This window comes from Taurulus bubalis (assembly GCF_910589615.1).
Source record: "Taurulus bubalis genome assembly, chromosome: 5".
NCBI classification, from domain to species: Eukaryota; Metazoa; Chordata; class Actinopteri; order Perciformes; family Cottidae; genus Taurulus; species Taurulus bubalis.
In genome coordinates, this window is record NC_136593.1 from 6,499,622 (window position 1) to 6,517,157 (window position 17,536).

General features: G+C 42.1%; 4 protein-coding genes across 5 annotated transcripts in view; all 4 read right to left on the reverse strand.

Moving 5' to 3' along the window:
• Positions 1–1,336, reverse strand: part of pfkfb2b (6-phosphofructo-2-kinase/fructose-2,6-biphosphatase 2b) — a 9,915-nt gene extending 8,579 nt beyond the window's left edge. For both annotated transcript variants that reach the window (XM_079218228.1, XM_079218229.1), the window contains exons 1-3: positions 1,221–1,336; positions 626–751; positions 17–113 (exon numbers count right to left, since the gene is read on the reverse strand). In XM_079218228.1, the coding sequence (XP_079074354.1) occupies positions 17–113; positions 626–751; positions 1,221–1,305 (308 nt within the window). In that variant the 5' untranslated portion in view covers positions 1,306–1,336. The remainder of the gene's footprint in view (positions 1–16; positions 114–625; positions 752–1,220) is intronic.
• A 750-nt stretch (positions 1,337–2,086) lies between these two features.
• phtf1 (putative homeodomain transcription factor 1) lies at positions 2,087–12,424 on the reverse strand. Its single transcript, XM_079218223.1, has 17 exons — positions 12,174–12,424; positions 11,308–11,434; positions 10,065–10,121; positions 9,898–9,967; positions 9,434–9,592; positions 8,319–8,499; positions 7,957–8,077; positions 6,988–7,170; positions 6,635–6,874; positions 6,275–6,403; positions 5,703–5,972; positions 4,988–5,119; positions 4,811–4,897; positions 4,525–4,680; positions 4,281–4,376; positions 3,430–3,555; positions 2,087–2,792 (listed from the first exon to the last, which is right to left on the reverse strand). Exons 2-17 carry the CDS (start codon positions 11,335–11,337, stop codon positions 2,772–2,774), a joined length of 2,058 nt encoding a protein of 685 aa, XP_079074349.1. The 5' UTR covers positions 11,338–11,434; positions 12,174–12,424; the 3' UTR covers positions 2,087–2,771.
• Positions 12,425–13,535: 1,111 nt separating this feature from the next.
• ora1 (olfactory receptor class A related 1) lies at positions 13,536–14,477 on the reverse strand (the record flags this gene model as incomplete). The annotated part of the gene is made up of 1 exon (XM_079218226.1): positions 13,536–14,477. The coding sequence occupies one exon, from the start codon at positions 14,475–14,477 to the stop codon at positions 13,536–13,538; it is 942 nt and encodes a 313-aa protein (XP_079074352.1).
• A 1,187-nt stretch (positions 14,478–15,664) lies between these two features.
• LOC306736580 (olfactory receptor class A-like protein 1) lies at positions 15,665–16,606 on the reverse strand (the record flags this gene model as incomplete). Its single annotated transcript, XM_079218227.1, has 1 exon — positions 15,665–16,606. One exon carries the CDS (start codon positions 16,604–16,606, stop codon positions 15,665–15,667), a length of 942 nt encoding a protein of 313 aa, XP_079074353.1.
• Between the last annotated feature and the right edge of the window lie 930 nt (positions 16,607–17,536).

A 17,536-nucleotide genomic window follows, 5' to 3' on the forward strand; every position in this document is an offset into this window, starting at 1 on the left:
CTGAGGTGGAACTCACTTCCTTATTTTCATGGCTTCCTCATTGTCGTGCCGGAAGAAATCGTAGGACTTATAAGCTCTGACGGCCTCTCTGCGGTACACACCCAAGTTAAACACTGAAAAATGAAAAGAAATGACATTAACAAGGCATTACAACTATTATAACTTGGCTGAAATTAGCCTATTCTCAGATACTCACAGGCTACGGACATTTATATATACATGTGTCAAAGGGGGTTTGTGGGTATTCAAAAAAACAATACGAAAAATGACGAGATCAAGTATGTGAAAGTACGAATATACAGTTTCACCTGTAATCAATATATTAGATATCTTCATACCTGGATTTTATAACCTGTGACAAATTATTGCCTAAAATCTTTTGATTCTCCTCAATATATCGGTGAGGTTGTTTGTTTTATCTTTAGATTAAAATCAGATTTCAAATATTGATTTAACACCACTAAATGAGTTTGTAGATCACAATATATTTAACTTTTAAGTTAAATATGGACACCCATGACACGATGGCCATATTGATTATAATTTGAAATCTTGACTTTGATTTACAGTTGGGAAAAAATGGAAAGAGACAGTTTTTTGTCACATGTCATGTACTACTACCTACCTTTGGTTGGGACTCCGATCCAGTTGAGGTAACGTGTGAGTTTCTTTGACATGTAGGTCTTCCCTCTTGCAGGAAGGCCGATCATTACGATCACCGTTGGACAATTCGTCATATAGGAGGCCCATGCTACACGGGGGACAGATGGACACGCACAATAACAGAAACCCGACACAGTTATAGTGTCTGAACCTGCATGAGAAAATACTGCATAACAGGCTGAGAATGTAATGTACATAGATATAACTGTCTTGGAAAGTTTGGCTGTGTTTCAACATAACCAGTGAAAAAACTGCAAGAAAAAAGCATTTTGCTGCAGGATCATATCAGGACAAAATTATAACTAGGTCATGTGTGCACTGGACTAAAATAATTGTCTATTTAGACACCAATATCATCAGTGGAGAGAAATAAATTAGAGGAGGAAACGTCATGGGAGAGAAAGGCAATTTCCTTTAAGAACAGTGGAAGTCACTCGATTCCAGAGGGAACAACACAAGGCTTCATGTTACGAGAGCACCTGTAGACTCCTAACGCAGTCATGCACAAGAACATGTTCAAATGTAATTATTGCGGGAAGCTTTTAGACTTTACTTACAGCACTTCTTCTCATTCATTCTCATTTCTGCTTTCTTGGCTTCAGCAGAGTTTGCCGAGCCGTCGTCTATCTGAGTGCTGGACATGTTGAGAGTCTTGTTGGAGTCTCAGCAAGGGGATTTGTCTGAAACAGAGGAGTCAGATAATGCAGCTTATTACTCCCATGCAGCTCTGATAGAACAGCTGTGGATTCTCCCAAAAAAATAAATAAAAGAAGAAACAAAATGGATATGGCTTCATAGATCCCTGGTATTATCAACCAAAAGAGCAGAGGATGAAAATGCTGCCACATCATCTGTTGGAGGGAAATGCATCTGATTGGCTGAGACACACTGTATTTACAGAGCCGCATCCATGAGCAAGCAATAATGCCCTCTTCTGCCACGGTGACTGAGCTCATGCGACACATTAACATAATCCCCAAACGATAATGCACAACACGACATGATCCGCCTCAAACATATTCTATACAGGACGCGTTTACAAGGGCATCACACATTCAATATGCTTTATTTATGTATTTTACCTGATCGATATGGAAAGAAAACGAGTCGTAGCCGGGCGGGAAATCCTCTGCGGACGCCGGGGATCTCTCGGGTTTTCCGGACCGGGGAGTTTGCACCCGCCGCTGCCGCCAGAGGAGCCAGTCTGGTCGGCCTGTCCTTGGTGCGGAGGTGCCTCCTCGGCCGGCTGGTGTCCTTCCAAAGCGGGAGGTGTGCCTCTACGTCATGTTTGTCTCTCCCTCTCCTTTCCCTACCGTAACGTTGATAATAGATCATACGTCAATGCACACAGCTCCATGATCACTTATTCAAAAACACACATGAGCTCTGCAGAGCGTGCGAAAGAGAAACGTCACAAGATCGATCCGTGGATGAAAAACATTTATTCACTTCTATTAAACATTTCTTTTCAGCGTAACTATACAAGCATTGCATAGTCATTTCATTACAACAAGTGGTCCTCAATAGTGGTCACAGAGTCATGATTTACAGGTACCATTACAAGGTCTAAAACAGAACCCCAAATAAATAAAGCCCACTTACAATCACATGGTTTCCTCTTTAAATAGTACAAAAGGTTGAAATCAAAATTGAGTACTATTAAAATTCATTTAATTAAGCTGGCAGCCCATTTAGATTTACAGTTAAGACTGATGAGAAACATCAGTGAATACGACAATAATATCTACATCGTGTTGCGTCCGCACATCTGTACACATTTGGACACATTTGGACACGTGGAAGCCACGGAAGCCTGAAATGTTCTCCGACCTCAAACTCACCGCCGTTTTTTGAACCACATACTGGGGGAACATATTCAAGGGTCAACGGGTTTAGGCACTGGGTTAGCGGCGTGTGAGCGAATGTCAGAGCATCTCAGGCGTGTGAATGACGGATGAAACTCAAGAGATAGAAGTTTCAGCTGGAAGGCACAGACAATGATTATACAGTCAGTAGGTTTGCACTTTTTCTTTTCTGTCTTTTTTTTTTGTAGATGTAGCAGACGTGGGGAGTTTCTGGTCTCCTGTTAGTGGTTCGCCGTTTTCACATCAAGGCTTGATTTTCCACAGCTGCAAATAAAGCAGAAGAGATAAAACTGTTCATCCCTCTTTTTGGGAAGTACACGGTTATTCACTTTCTTGCAGCAACTTTTGCTATAAATATAGAGTCAAAGTTCAAAATGACACCTTCTTGCAGCTCTAAAAGATCATGATATTATCTTAAATTCTCAACATGCAAACTTTGCTTCCTTTATTGGCCAGATGACCTTGAGCAGGTTAAGCTATTTCTAAGATATCCCTGTAGGTTACTTACAACCCCAATAGTTTGTTAGTAATATGCAACTTTAAATGGAAAATTTCAAAGGCCACTCCAGTGTTTTAATATTGCAATTCTAGGAAGTCGGGGTATTCAAAAAGAGAGAGATTGTTGAAAATAACATGTGTTTTAGTCCCCTAGTCAAAATCAATGGATCCTACATTTCCCACAATGCAACTGCCTGAGTTTAAGAGACTTTAAACATGGTATCTATCAAATGTCAGAAAGCTCCCCCTAGAGCCTAGAGGACATATTACCTGTTTGTACAGGTTGAATACTGCGTTACATGAAGAGTAAACTGAACTTTTACTTGTGTGTAAAATTGAGCCGACTACCCCTTTAATCACAATTTCTTCTGTGTATTTTAACATTGAGCAGAAAGACTCTCACTCTGATGTTAAAGCCCAGCAGGTCGCTGACCACAGCAGACACAGCGGACAGGATGACCACCCTGGTGATGTTGTAGATGAGAGGGTTCACGGTCAGACCCAGCAGTCTGAACGGAGTGTCCAGCTCCTGGAGGAGGAAAGACGATGAATACATGTCACGGGTGCAACTGACAGAAATAGCTCTATTGGGCAATAACTAAAAATAAAACTAATTGAATTACAAGGCAATTAAGTTAGTTGTATACCTCTCAGTATTACATTAATAGAGATGTCGCGAGTCAATCCTAAGTGACGTATAGGAGCTGATTAAGTTGCATATGATGGTGCAAGAGAGAGCGATGACTGGAAATAAGCAACAAGCGTCAGATTAAAACCGGGAACATTGCAGTTCATGGTTGCTGTCTGAGCCTTACGCCAGATATCAGTGGTATTAAGATATATTCACTACAAGGCAAACAGAATGAGGCATTGCTTTTGATTGTAATTTAAATGCTATTCTGTGCTCTAACCTTTGGGCAGCATTCACGATTTATAAGAGCAATAGGATATTTTTAGTTTTTCAAATTAAAAAGGAAGTGTAAAATGACTCATAGTGAAGTCAGGCTGTTTGTCGACTAAAATGTGTTCGTTAAACGCTGTGTGCAGCTGTACTATGTAGTCATATATAAACGATGCTCCGGGACACAGCATCAGTGAGTTAAACTTGGAGAATAATCATGAGAGTAATGTTTTGGCTCTGAGGTAGGAATACTGTATTCCAAAGCAAAACAACTACAATAATTCAGCAAAAGCCACTCTGCGTGGTAAATTAAAATGAGACAATTGTGTTTTTCAAGCTTAATTTTTGCTTACCTTCATCAGTTTTGTAGCCAGTTTTAAAACGTTGTTCACGATATTGAGTTCTTCTTTCTTATTGGGCTTTTTCTCCATCTTGAGATACAAATTGATCTGCAACCAAGAGCAGTTTTACATTCTGTAACTCGTGCAATAAAGTCATAGTAATGTCCTTAAACCTGCATTCAAATTGTATCATTGTGCTGCGTTCACAGACACATGAACCTGCGACTGCGTGTGCTTTGCAGACGCGGGTCCTCACCTGCTCGGTGAGCAGCACTGAGGAGTTGCTGTATTTGCAGTTGGTCTCTGAGCCCAGCGTGGCCAGCCGTAAGAGAAAGAGGATGAGGGAGGAGGCCCAAACCATCAGCTCCCAGTTGGTCAGAGAGTCCAGGAATGTCTGGTGGTTGTGCAGCAGCTGAGGAGGAGCAACAAAAACAACGGTAGTCATACTCGTCGCGGCCCCCCGGCACTTTGTTGTTGTGGAGATTTAGGATTTCTCTACCTTCCCTACGCCAACGTTCTTACAGTTACAGTTGATGACTGACCTGGGCACAAATGATGAACGAGATGGAGAGCGCCAAAAGGAAGATAGTGGAGACGATGACGTCGACGGAGCGCTGCGGCCCTCGCCTCTGCAATGAACAAGCAAGTCACCGTTACGAGCAAAGACAAGTAAAGTTGTACAAATGTACAGCAACGAAAGAGTTAAGGAGAATACAAACCCTGAGAAAAGAGCGTAGCGACAACCACATCTTTATGTTCTGGACCTTCTTCAGCCTGAAGTGAGGGATCTCGGATTTCTTGGCCTTGCGAGCTGAAGTGATGTGGCTGAAGTACTTCGCGAATAAGAGTCTCTGTTGCGGAAACATGGACGTACGCACATGGTCAGTGATGCAAAGCAAGTCGACAGAGTATCACAGTCTGTGGGGTGATTCTGTTTCAATGTTTCCCAACTGCCACTAGAGGGAAGACCAGCCAAAAGAAGACGATTGCTGAGTGTGGAGGAGTTGCATCCTGTCAGAATTCATTGCAGAACAAGAAAAACCAACAACAATCTGCTGTAATAATACAATCAAACAATGATCCTTTGGCTTTTTTTTTTTGCTTGAGTTTCACTCCCGTAGTTCGTTTTCAAGGCGGGGCAATATGTGTACATGAATGGATGAAGTATTAATGTTCCCGAGATATAAACACAACATTCTCTCTCGTATTAAAGATAGCACAAACCAAAAAAGGGGAACTTCTGTTTGGAGTAATTATATAATGGTTCAATTCCCATAATGATTTCGGGGATACAAGTAGGAAGTATAATATTGTTAAGTTATTGAGTTAGTTTTAACAAAGCTCAAGTTAACAGTATGGAGCATATCTCTGTATTACAATGTTTGAGCTATGACTGTGACATGAATCAGGTTCGATGGGTTAAAAACGCATTACCTGTTTGTACGTCCTCTCAGCCACACACATCATGAAGAAGAACAGTCCTATGAGGCCGACTCTCAGCACCATCGTGATGAAGAAAAAGGCGTAGACCAGGGCGTCGCGCCGCCCCAGCGCTATTTCGCTCAGCTCCTTCAGGGACAGGGAGCCGAGGAGCGCCATGTCCAGACGATGAGCTAAGTGGAAGGCAAAGGGGAGCAGCGCCAGCGTGGCGGTCATCAGCCCGCCAAGCACAAGGTAACCCAAACCCTGCTCCACCAACTTCACCTGTCGAGAAACACGAGAGAGAGAGAGAGAGAGACATAATGCAACATTTTCCTGCTGATAAAAGCAATTTTTTGTGTGTCAAAAGAACACAGTCTGCGTTTGTGTATTTTTCTATTGTCTACAAGTGATTCCACACGTCGGACAGCTCAAGATCAAGATTCAAGATCACATTTTGGCATATTGGTGATCATATAAAAAGTTAATTCAAATAGTTATCGGTCACTTTATTTCATCACTGAACTTCTATTACAATATTTCCCACCACACAGAATGAATACCAAGGTCAAGAGCATGGTGTGTACCCGCGTGAGGATGATCCCGCTGATCTCCAACACGGACATGTCTGCCTTCTTACAGTCGCCCTGCTCCCATATTATGGCACTGACACGGTCCTTGGATGGGTGGCATGCCTGCAGCCAAGACATCTGACTCTGAAAAAACCCCACAATAAATAACATTTACTGATGGCGTCCAATGCGTGAATATCACAGTCATCGTGGGTTTGTGACCAACTGGGGCTGCTAATAATTCTAGCAATGAAAGGTTAGAACATTTAACGTGAACATCATGAAGTTGTAACGCCTGAGGAGTGTTTTGACAACCATGAATAAAATGCACCAACATGTTTAAGACACCGTGAAGAGTATTTAAGGCGGTCTTACTCCGGTAATTCCCTGCTGCAGGCTCTCATCGTCACTGCTCAGAGTGGTGGTTTGTGGGAGAGTCAAGCCAGCGTTGTACCTCCCGTTCGACTCGCTGTCACTGCTCCCTGTGGAGGCGGAGTCGGGCCCTTGGAGAAGCTCCTCCCACAGCGTGTCATCGGTGTCGGAGGCGGGACGCGAGCCCACGCTCGGCCTGAGGCGGTCCACCTCTCTGGGCTTCACCTCGACGGAGGCCCCTTCCTGTTTTCAGTATACAAAGAAGTTCTTTCACATCACGCTGAACTGCTCGTTCTATACGAGGACTTGATGTAAAGTAAACGTCAAACTGCAGTTTCAGTAACAACGAGGTTTACCTGAGGTCTCAATAGGGGCTTGGAGCCAGACTTTTGACTTCTCTTCCTAACAGAAGACATTGGTGCAGAAGAAGAGAGCCTCTCTTGATGAGATTTTGGAAGGATTACTTCCACTGGTTCAATCTCCTCCTCTTCCTCACTGGAGAGCTCGTCGGATGCCCCAAATCCGGATTTTCTTATGGCCTAAACACATAGAAAACACTTAACATGTATTACAAAACATGCAGGAATTTGAGTTTAATGCATTTTTCAAATAACTAAATCATTTTTAATGTTATTGTCTAAGAAAATAATAAATAAGATATTACAACTTAAACTGTCTTTTTCAAAAGCGGATTAACGTTTTACTTCAATGTAAACGTGGGTTTAACAAAAAGCTGCTAAATGTACATTTTATTTAATCTGCAGTTAAAATAGAATTAAAAAGGGCAGCTTTGAACTGTGTCCTGTAAAACAGTTAAGTAACAAAAACACAAGACCATCTGACAATCGTATGAACTCCCTGGATTAAATAAAACCTCAACAAAGGTTCATATTTATTAAAGCTCTAGGCAGTTGAAGAGGTTCATCGATTGCATTAAAAGATACAGGTATTCATCATAATCTTTTATTAATTCAGGTTAGAATAAATCGGCCTTTGTACGGATATTGAGATAGCAACAAACAATAAAAAAAAAATCTGTTAGACATCAACAAGTTATTAAAAAAGGGGCAGTTCACCCCTCTTACCTATAGCACTATTTATTATCCTAGATTGTTTTGGTGTGTGTTGCCTAGTTTTAGAGATATCAGACTAGAATGTCTTCCTTCTAAATAATGGAACTATGGTTTTTAATTCTTACTACATTTTCCATATTTATTGACTGTTGTTAAAATTCTGACAATGACTTTTTACTGCTGTCTCTAGTTTGTTCCTTCTTTGCTTCCGACCCCAGTACTGAGATTAACTAGTGAGATGAGTGACCGTACCCTCCTCTCTTCGCTCCTGTATAGTCGCTGGCTTTCCTCAAACTGCCACGGCCCCTGCTGCACTGCGTCCCCGTTGTCAATCTTTTCTTCTGATTTTTTCAGCACTCTGCCCTTCCTTGGCCTGAAGGAGAGGGAATACAACGAACAGTCAAGTAAGAGAGATTGTAAATACAGCAGGCATCACAAAATTAACTTAAACCCACAGGAGTCCTGAGAGCATTAGAGAGGCTTTACTGCATGAAATAACTTCAGGTTGATTAAAACATGTCCTTGGGTTTATTCCTGTTTACACATGTGCCAAGAGGTGAGAGTGTGTTTGTAAAGGAAAATGAGCGTGCAGTGCCTAACAATGAGAACACAACCTCCGTCTGCGAGCAGGGCTGGTGGTGCAGCTGGCAGCTGGACTGCCCGAGGGCCACCGGCTGGACTCAGTCGACACAATCTGGCAGTGCACGGTACCCAGCAGCAGCATCAGACACATGGGCCCAAACACCTCGCTGGCACTCGCCCCAGGGACCTCCAAGTACAGCACCACTGCTGCCACTGAAAGGAGCAAAACATTTGGCAACGACCAACAAAACGGTCTCTTAGGGGAGCCATTATAACAGGATTCATGCCTATTAATGAGGTCTCTCTGTGTTGCTCAGGTGTGATGGGTAACATGTTTATTGTTGCACATAACTGAATGTAAAATGGGACAAATGGAGATACTGAATTGAGTACATATCACCACACACTGTGTTTATATATATATATATATATATATATATATATATACAAATATACACACATATATACACACATAAATAAACACACACATGTGTATATTTATATTTATTTCCTTTAATGGTGTGGAAATGGCGTGTGTGTTTCTATGGCTGAGCAAAGTCAATCTTTAAGGGGAACAGAGTACAAAAACGTATTAAAAGATGCTTACAAAAAGACAATTATTTTTGGCATGAATAATGTTGGTATTTTAGTTTTCAAAAATTCAATACTTAAATGTGCAAATGAGTCTGACCCTCAAATGTGTAATTTGTGATTTTGGGCTATACAAAATAAACTGAATTGAATTAAAAAGCAAAATAGCCCCAAATCTAAAAATTCTTCAGTTCTTGGAAAAAATACAACTTTTGCCTGACTTTTCCCACCTAAATCACTGAAAGACTTTCCCTCCAGCAGCAGCAGTAATGTTTTAACTGAAGAACGACACACACTCAAAATGTCACTGTTGCAATAAAATATATTTAGTACGTAGTTTGTTTATTTGTTAGTTTGTTTTAAAACCATTACTCAATGTAATGTGCATGTCGAGACTGTTAATTTATTATAGCTGGGCTCCATATATTCTCTGCGGATTATTATTTTGCTAACGGAAATATAAAAGAGGCTCCAGAATTTTATGTAAACTTTTGACTTCATTATCAAATTTAGGGCAGTTTTCCCGCCCCAGTGTGAATAGAGCCGGTGAGCTAACCTTGCAGGAAATACAGCACGAGGATCCATGAGGAGATGGACTTGGAGGTCACCTGGATCCACCACTTGAAGAAGAAGGGGAACAGCAGCACTCTGACCAGACCCTTCCTCGTCAGAGCTGTCCAGGGTCTGTCTGGCTTGGCTTTGCTGAACGTTGATCCTGCGGGGCGTAACGAAAAAGTCGCTCACACAGCTTAAATGACACCGTTATAGATGTGACAATAGTCCTCGACCATGCAAAGTCCTGTGATTTGTCTATTGTTGGTTATTCTTCTGTCATTATCGGGGCTGAAGCAATTAAAACATGCGGAACACAGGCGGAAATGACATAGGTTGGTATGGTATTAGCTGACAGCAGAACATATGTTTGTTGGTGTGTAGCTGTCTGTATGCAGACGATGTGAATGTCTCTGTTACCAAACGAACAAACAAACAGATGGAGAACAACTCCTCCTTGATGCTCACCTCTTACTAAGTCGACATCAATGAGGTCTGATTTGATGTGACCAGTCTTTCTCGGTTGGCTGTCCAAACCCTGGATGAAAGACAAGCGGTATGTTCGCTTTAGTGGTAATGCACAAGATGAATACACAAAAAAATGATTTCTTCACAGAGATCTGCTGGTGTCTTACATTTAAATCTGTGTGCTCCAGAGATTTCTCCCAGACTTGCTGATCATAGGCCCCGATCTGCAACAACAGAACATTACTATCATTTTCCCTCATGCACAATCTTCTCATTTAAAAAGAGTCATCCGTCACTATTAACATGAATCCTACACACTGTATACACAGTGTATACAGTATATAGTCATCTTTACATTCTGACCATGTATATCCATTCAGTTGCTATTTCTTTGCACTATTTGTTTTGTTTACAACTTAAAGAACACATGACTTGTAAATAGATTGTATTATTTTTGTAATCATCTGAGCAGCTGTGTTGTCCTTGTCTCTATTTATAATGATGTGCAAGTACATTGTGTAAAAAAAGAAAGAAAAGAAAACTGGTTCAAATTCAATTCAAGTGCTTGGCCAAATAAAGCTGATTCTGATTCTTCAAAATTCAGTTTGTCCATATTTACCGCACCAAGGTTTTTGCTCAGTTAAGATGGAAGAAAAGTGCTGTTTGGGCTCATGCTTATGATTCATAATTAAAGTTAAATACGATTGAAACAGATTTTTTTTTGTTATCCGTTTCTGTAGAGACTGAAGAAACAGAGAGGCAGAGCAGATCAGTGTCTTCATAAATACATTGAGGAATTCGGCTCTGAAAACTGCTACAAATAGACTGGGAATATATTTAAAAAATATATTATTAATCAATGACATTTTCTTCCGACAACTACAGACAGCAAATTAAAATGAATGAAACATGATGGGACTTTTATGGCATAACATTCTCAGCCCATAAGATAAAAACACTTTCTTTTGCGTTCTACTGCTTTTCAGACATGTCAACACAAGCCCTAAACAGCCGGGTGTGAGATGTTATTGACACGAAAGAAATGCAGCTGGGATCATAACATGAAAATTACACTGATGCACAATTCCATGCCCTTGGCCGCCTTGAGCCCTGACAGGCTTAATAAATATCCCCCTACATGTCTCAACATTTAGTAACCTGTTGAACAGGTCACACGTGTTTTTTCCCCAACTTTATTTGGTTTGAGGCAGTCATACAAAAACAGAAAAAAAGGTAAACAGAGAGAAAAAAGTGTATTTGTTGATCTTTGATCCCTACCTATCTACCTACATACCTCTCTCTATCGAGTTTAGTTTTTTAATTGATTTGTTGAATAAATTAAATGCGCACTTAAAAATAATAAACGTAAAATAGCATATTAACAACTGAATAATTAAATATGCGTGTTACCTTCTCTTGATACCAGGCTATTCTGGCCATTGTCACTCTGATGCTGGAACCAGTGAAGTCGCAGTCAGGACATTTCACAAAGAGGGCAGGAAACAGAGAGGACTGGGCAGAAATCCAGATTTGTTCACTAAACAAACAAACAAAAAGGGTTGGCGGGGGTGAGGAGGCACAGGCAGCTGACATATAAACAGTGGTGGAATGTAACCATCTGCATTTACTCAAATACAGGATTTAAGTACAATTTTGAGATACTTGAGTATTTCCACTTTATGCCACTTGATAGATAAACTCAATTACATTTCAAAAGGAAATATTGTATATTTTACTTTACTATATACATTTGTTATATACAAAGTATTGCACAGTTAAGTGCTACTTTACATACAGATTCAGATTATTAACACAAAATATAAATCAACAAGTAAAATATGATTTGATATTATGTATTAATAAGCTACCCAGCAGTATATAAGGTAGGTGTCATATCAGTGATATATATATATATATATATATATATATATATATATATATATATATATATATATATATATATATTATACAATTATGTAATGAGCCATTCTGCATTTTGAGTACTTTTACTTTTCAAGGTTCTGAACGCAGGACTTTTGCTTGCAACAGAGTATTTATACAATGTGGTATTGCTACTTTTACTGAAGTATTTCTTCCACCAGTGCATGAAAGCATCACAATAACAGAAACACAACAGCTAGCAGAGGAACCTGAACACAACGTTAGCTGTGCGCGCGCTGTTACGCTCAGTTTCGTAACAAGGCAAACGTCCGTTTACGGTAAAACTGAGCCTCTGTAACCAGAGAAACGTTAGCAGCAGGCTGAAGGAAACTCACCTGAAGGGAAACAGTGCGGGTTGAATTGCCACAAACTGGAAACAGCTTTAATAATCATCACAAACCGCTCGTTGAGTACGTTCTCGTCATCTCAGCAGCGTCTTGTTGTCAAACGGAGCTAAACACGAGCGGCTCGCTTCAACACAACTGACACTTTTTCGACGCGATTGGTGGCTCGTGGGTGTTACATTTCTAAAACCTTTTCCTTCGTCAGCATGTGTCGAGCTATCGGTGCGATTATTTCAGGTATCTGTCACTATGTACTAAACAAACTTCACTTTTTGTCCCACATTTGGTTCAGTCTTCCGCTTCCCTTTTCCGGGGTTTGTTGTGCTCTCATTTGAGTTTTTAATTACCTAAGCAATGTCTCGCAGGCTGAGTTTGCGTTCGCTCAGGCTGCGTACAGAATCCTTCTCCGCGGGTAAGATTGAGACTATGAACCGCTAATGTTTTCTAAAACATTATCTTGACTATTTGTGCTCTATGTTTTAACATAAACATTTATCTGATGAACCTTGTCGCTCACTATAAGTAGTAAGGTGCTGCCTGAAAGACTACTCTACGGACAAAATGAACCCAATATTCACTCATTCCTAACATTTCAGCCAATCACAGCACAGCAAGATTGAGACAGCAAAATATTGGAAATGATGATAAGGATTAGGCCTGCAAATAGCAATTATTTGAATTATTGATTATTCTAACAATTAATGGTCCAATTTAAAGATTTTGACAAAAGAAAAAACATGAACCAAGCTTAACAAAAATGTACCATGTGAAATGTACGTGAAACTGTACCACACAAACTCCTTCTCACTGCAGTTGAACCTTAAATTCCCCTGAAATGGTTTCAAAAGCATTACCATGATGTCTTTAATTCTTTCTAACTGCTTATCATTCAACCAAAAATCTTTAGTGTAATATCACAATTGATCTAGTAAGGCTGCAAATCAACTCAACTGAGAAACTAATGAGGAGGTGTTTAGCATATTTGCTTGAAATAACTTAAACAATAAATCAATACTCAAAGTCTATGCAGATTCATTTAATTATTGACTAATTTAATCGTTTCAGCTCTACAGTAATGATGATGATGATGATGGTGTGTGTTTTTTTTGTTGCTGCTGGCATTCAAAATGACCACAACACACATAGCAGGTACAGTATATTTGTGATATATATAATAAAGTAACTATCTATCTACAAGAGGAAATACTGTGACAATATTGCAAGACACTACTGTTTGTACTTTCTAAAAGGGTCCACTGTCTCAGTAAATGTCAGTCATCTGTGCAGCAGTGTTTAAAATGATGAGGTCTGCTGTCTTGTTAGTCAATGACCTGTTAAAACAGAGAAAGAGCATTATTTGTCACTCGACTCCTGATTGTCCACTGACGGTTGGTCTCGCACAGCTGCACACGCGATCTTCGCCTTGACCTTCTTGTTGGAGGAAATGATGAAGTAGGGGCTGAGCGAGGCGTAGCAGGAGGAGAAGAACACCCTCATGTCAGCCACCACTGGTGACACCTTCGCCACCGTCAGCATGTAGATCCAGATTGCATTATCGATCCCGAAGAAGACCACGTACAGAACCACCAGGGTGATCACTGTTTTGGCCGCCCTGGTCTCCGCCCCGGCGCCCTGAGAGCGACGCATCTCTCTCACCAGTCGGCTGTGGCGGTGGAGGAGCAGCAGGATGTAACCGCTTGAGCCCACCATCAGGCCGACAAAGGCAAAATCCCTCACAGAGACCGCCACTCCGTTAATCACATAGGACAGGCTGTCTCTGAAGTCCACATGGCAGAAGCCCAGGTTGAGAGTGAAGGCGGGGACGGTGCCATTACGTGGAGCCATAGAGAAGAGAGGGGCCGCGATGCAGATGGCCATGTTGAGGAGCCACAGTCCAACAAAGGTGGGGAGCACCAGGGAGGGAAGTGCGGGCTTCAACCTGGACAAACGGGGTCCGGCGGGGGCGATGGTCACCGCCTGAAACACACTGAGCATGCAGGTGATGCAGATCGACAAAGCCCGGCCGATGCGGTAGGCGTAGATCACCACCTTACAGCCGGGGTCATTCAGCAGGTCCGTCAGCCCGAACACAGTCATGGTCTGGGGGACGCAGCGGGTCAGGAGCAGCATCAGGTTGGCGAAGGCCAAGTGGCACAGGATTATGTCCACGGGAAGAACCTTGGGCTCAGTGTAGATGATGTGGGCGTACGCCAGCAGCACCACCGCGTTCCCCAAGATGCCTACCCCTGTTTGCAAAAGGAAGGAGACCCCTTTGATGGTCACACACAGATCCATGAACCCAAGGCTTGCTGCTGGAAAGCGGACACAGAATCAAATGTGTTACATCCTCCACATACCTAAGCTGAAGAAAGAAACCTAATATAACCGTCCAGAACACAATCAAGCAATCTCTCGGATGAAAACCATGCTCACCTGAAGTTAAGATGAAAAGTAAAGCCCGGTGTGCATTACATGTTTAATGGCCTGTGTAATTGCAATTTATAGTCTCCAATGCCCCTTGAGATCGCTGGCCAACTTTGCCGTGTTCAGCCCACAGTTTGGCAAATTAAAGCAACAGGTGCACTGATCCAGGATCAACAAATACACTCTCTTTTTTTTCTCCCGTTTACCTTTTGCTGGGTATGTATGACTGCGTACAAACCAAATGAAGTGGAAAAAGAAGCAGGTGTTACCTGGTTTCCAACATGTTACCATATGTGATTCCAGAGGGTTAAATCACTGCAAAGGGAATATCGTACAACTGAAGGATACTCAAAGCTTTTCAAGTAATTAAAAGATGATAATGAACAGATTTTGCTTTCTGTAATTATTCCTCCTGTTCGGACTGAACATGCATCCAATGGAAGTTATGTCATTCCCTCAGGCAGTTAAAGCATCATATCAATGTCATACACTTTTGAATATATGTTTGTACTAAACAACAGCTGTGGATGTCCTTGGTTAGTGCAGTATTTGGGCTTTGTGTTCCTCTTCCTCTGGCTCCTCAACACCTACACGAGCAATTCTCTCTAACTGATTCAACCAAAAATCATCAGTGTAAGATCACAATTGATCTAGTAAGGCAGCAAATCAACTCAACTGAGAAGCTAATGAGGGGGTGTTTGGCATATTTGCTTGAACTAACTCAAACAATTAATCAATACTCAAAGCTTATGCAGATTAATTTACGTATTGACTAATTTGAGTTTCAGCTCTACAGTATTGATGATGATGCTGGCGTGTGTTTTTTTTTGTTGCTGCTGGCATTCAAAAAATGTGTATTTATAAAATAAAGTAACTATCTATCTCCAAGAGAAAATACTGGAACACTATTGCAAGACACTACTGTTTGTACTTTCTAAAAGGGTCCACTGTCTCAGTAAATGTCAGTCATCTGTGCAGCAGTGTTTAAAATGATGAGGTCTGGGAGTACAACTCTGCTGTCTTGTTAGTCAACAGCCTGTCAAAACAGAGAAAGAGCGTCATTTGTCACTCGACTCCTGATTGTCCACTGACGGTTGGTCTCGCACAGCTGCACACGCGATCTTCGCCTTGACCTTCTTGTTGGAGGAAATGATGAAGTAGGGGCTGAGCGAGGCGTAGCAGGAGGAGAAGAACACCTTCATGTCTGTCACCACTGGTGACACCTTCGACACCGTCAGCATGTAGATCCAGATTGCGTTATCGATCCCGAAGAACAACACGTACAGAACCACCAGGGTGATCACTATTTTGGCCGCCCTGGTCTCCGCCCCGGCGCCCTTAGAGCGACGCATCTCTCTCACCAGCCGGCTGTGGCGGTGGAGGAGCAGCAGGATGTAACCGCTTGAGCCCACCATCAGGCCGACAAAGGCAAAATCCCTCACAGAGAACACCACTCCGTTAATCACATAGGACAGGCTGTCTCTGAAGTCCACATGGCAGAAGCGCAGGTTGAGGGTGAAGGCGGGGACGGTGCCATTACGTGGAGCCATAGAGAAGAGAGGGGCCGCGACGCAGATGGCCATGTTGAGGAGCCACAGTCCAACAATGGTGGGGAGCACCAGGGAGGGAAGTGCGGGCTTCAACCTGGACAAACGGGGTCCGGCGGGGGCGACGGTCACCGCCTGAAACACACTGAGTATGCAGGTGATGCAGATCGACAAAGCCCGGCCGATGCGGTAGGCGTAGATCAGCACCTTACAGCCGGGGTCATTCAGCAGGTCCGTCAGCCCGAACACAGTCATGGTCTGGGGGACGCCGCGGGTCAGGAGCAGCATCAGGTTGACGAAGGCCAAGTGGCACAGGATCAAGTCCACGGGAAGAACCTTGGGCTCGGTGTAGATGATGTGGGCGTACGCCAGCAGCACCATCACGTTCCCCAAGATGCCTACCCCTGTTTGCAAAAGGAAGGAGACCCCTTTGATGGTCACACACAGATCCATGAACCCAAGGCTTGCTGCTGGAAAGCGGACAGAGAATCAAATGTGTTACATCCTCCACATACTTAAACATAAGAAAGAAACCTAATATAACCGTCCAGAACACAATCAAGCAATCTCTCGGATGAAAACCATGCTCACCTGAAGTTAAGATGAAAAGTAAAGCCCGGTGTGCATTAAATGTGAAATGGCCTGTGTAATTGCAATTTATAGTCTCCAATGTCCCTTGAGACGGCAAAGCCAACTTTGCTGTGTTCAGCCCACAGTTTGGCAAATTAAAGCAACAGGTGCACTGATCCAGGATCAACAAATACACTTTTTCTTTTTTTTCTTCCTGTTTACCTTTTGCTGGTTATGTATGACTGCGTACAAACCAAATGAAGTGGAAAAAGAAGCAGGTGGAACCTGGTTTCCAACATGTTACCATATGTGATTCCAGAGGGCAATCACTGCAAAGAGAATATCGTACAACTGAATGTTGAAATTAGCCAGAAGTTTATTACAAGAATTAAAAGAATATATATTCTACAGTAATTCCTGTAATCAACTTCTGGTTAATTTTATAAAACACGTCTCTGGCCAAATATCAGTAATGAATCTGTGTGTCCTTAACAAATCCTAAAAACTGACTCTTAGGGTTGTTAAACTGATATTTCTTGGGGTGCAAGTCCACAGGTGGCGTTCTTGGTTCCCTTTCATTCCCCCTTCCCCTAAGACCTCGTCACATTCTGGCATTGTCGGCAGGATTCTGTGAAGGCAGAGACGTGTAGTTTTAATTCGTTTACGTATTCCAGTTGGTTTATTCAATTTGTACGAGGTGTGTGTGTGAGCAAAACAGCAGCAGGCCCTGGTCAGATCCCGAAAGACAAGCCAGTACTACTCGTCTCCTCTGCATGGTTCCCTCATGGAGGAGGAACTCTCCCAGCTAAAAGA

Excerpts from the sequence above, each read along its gene's own strand:
- phtf1 (XM_079218223.1), bottom strand. The coding sequence starts at position 11,337 with ATGGCCAGAATAGCCTGGTATCAAGAGAAG. Across the intron at positions 10,122-11,307 it reads TAGCCTGGTATCAAGAGAAG|ATCGGGGCCTATGATCAGCA; the intron begins GTAACACGCATA and ends CTGTTGTTGCAG. Across the intron at positions 6,404-6,634 it reads TGCAGCAGGGAATTACCGGA|AGTCAGATGTCTTGGCTGCA; the intron begins GTAAGACCGCCT and ends GGGTTTTTTCAG.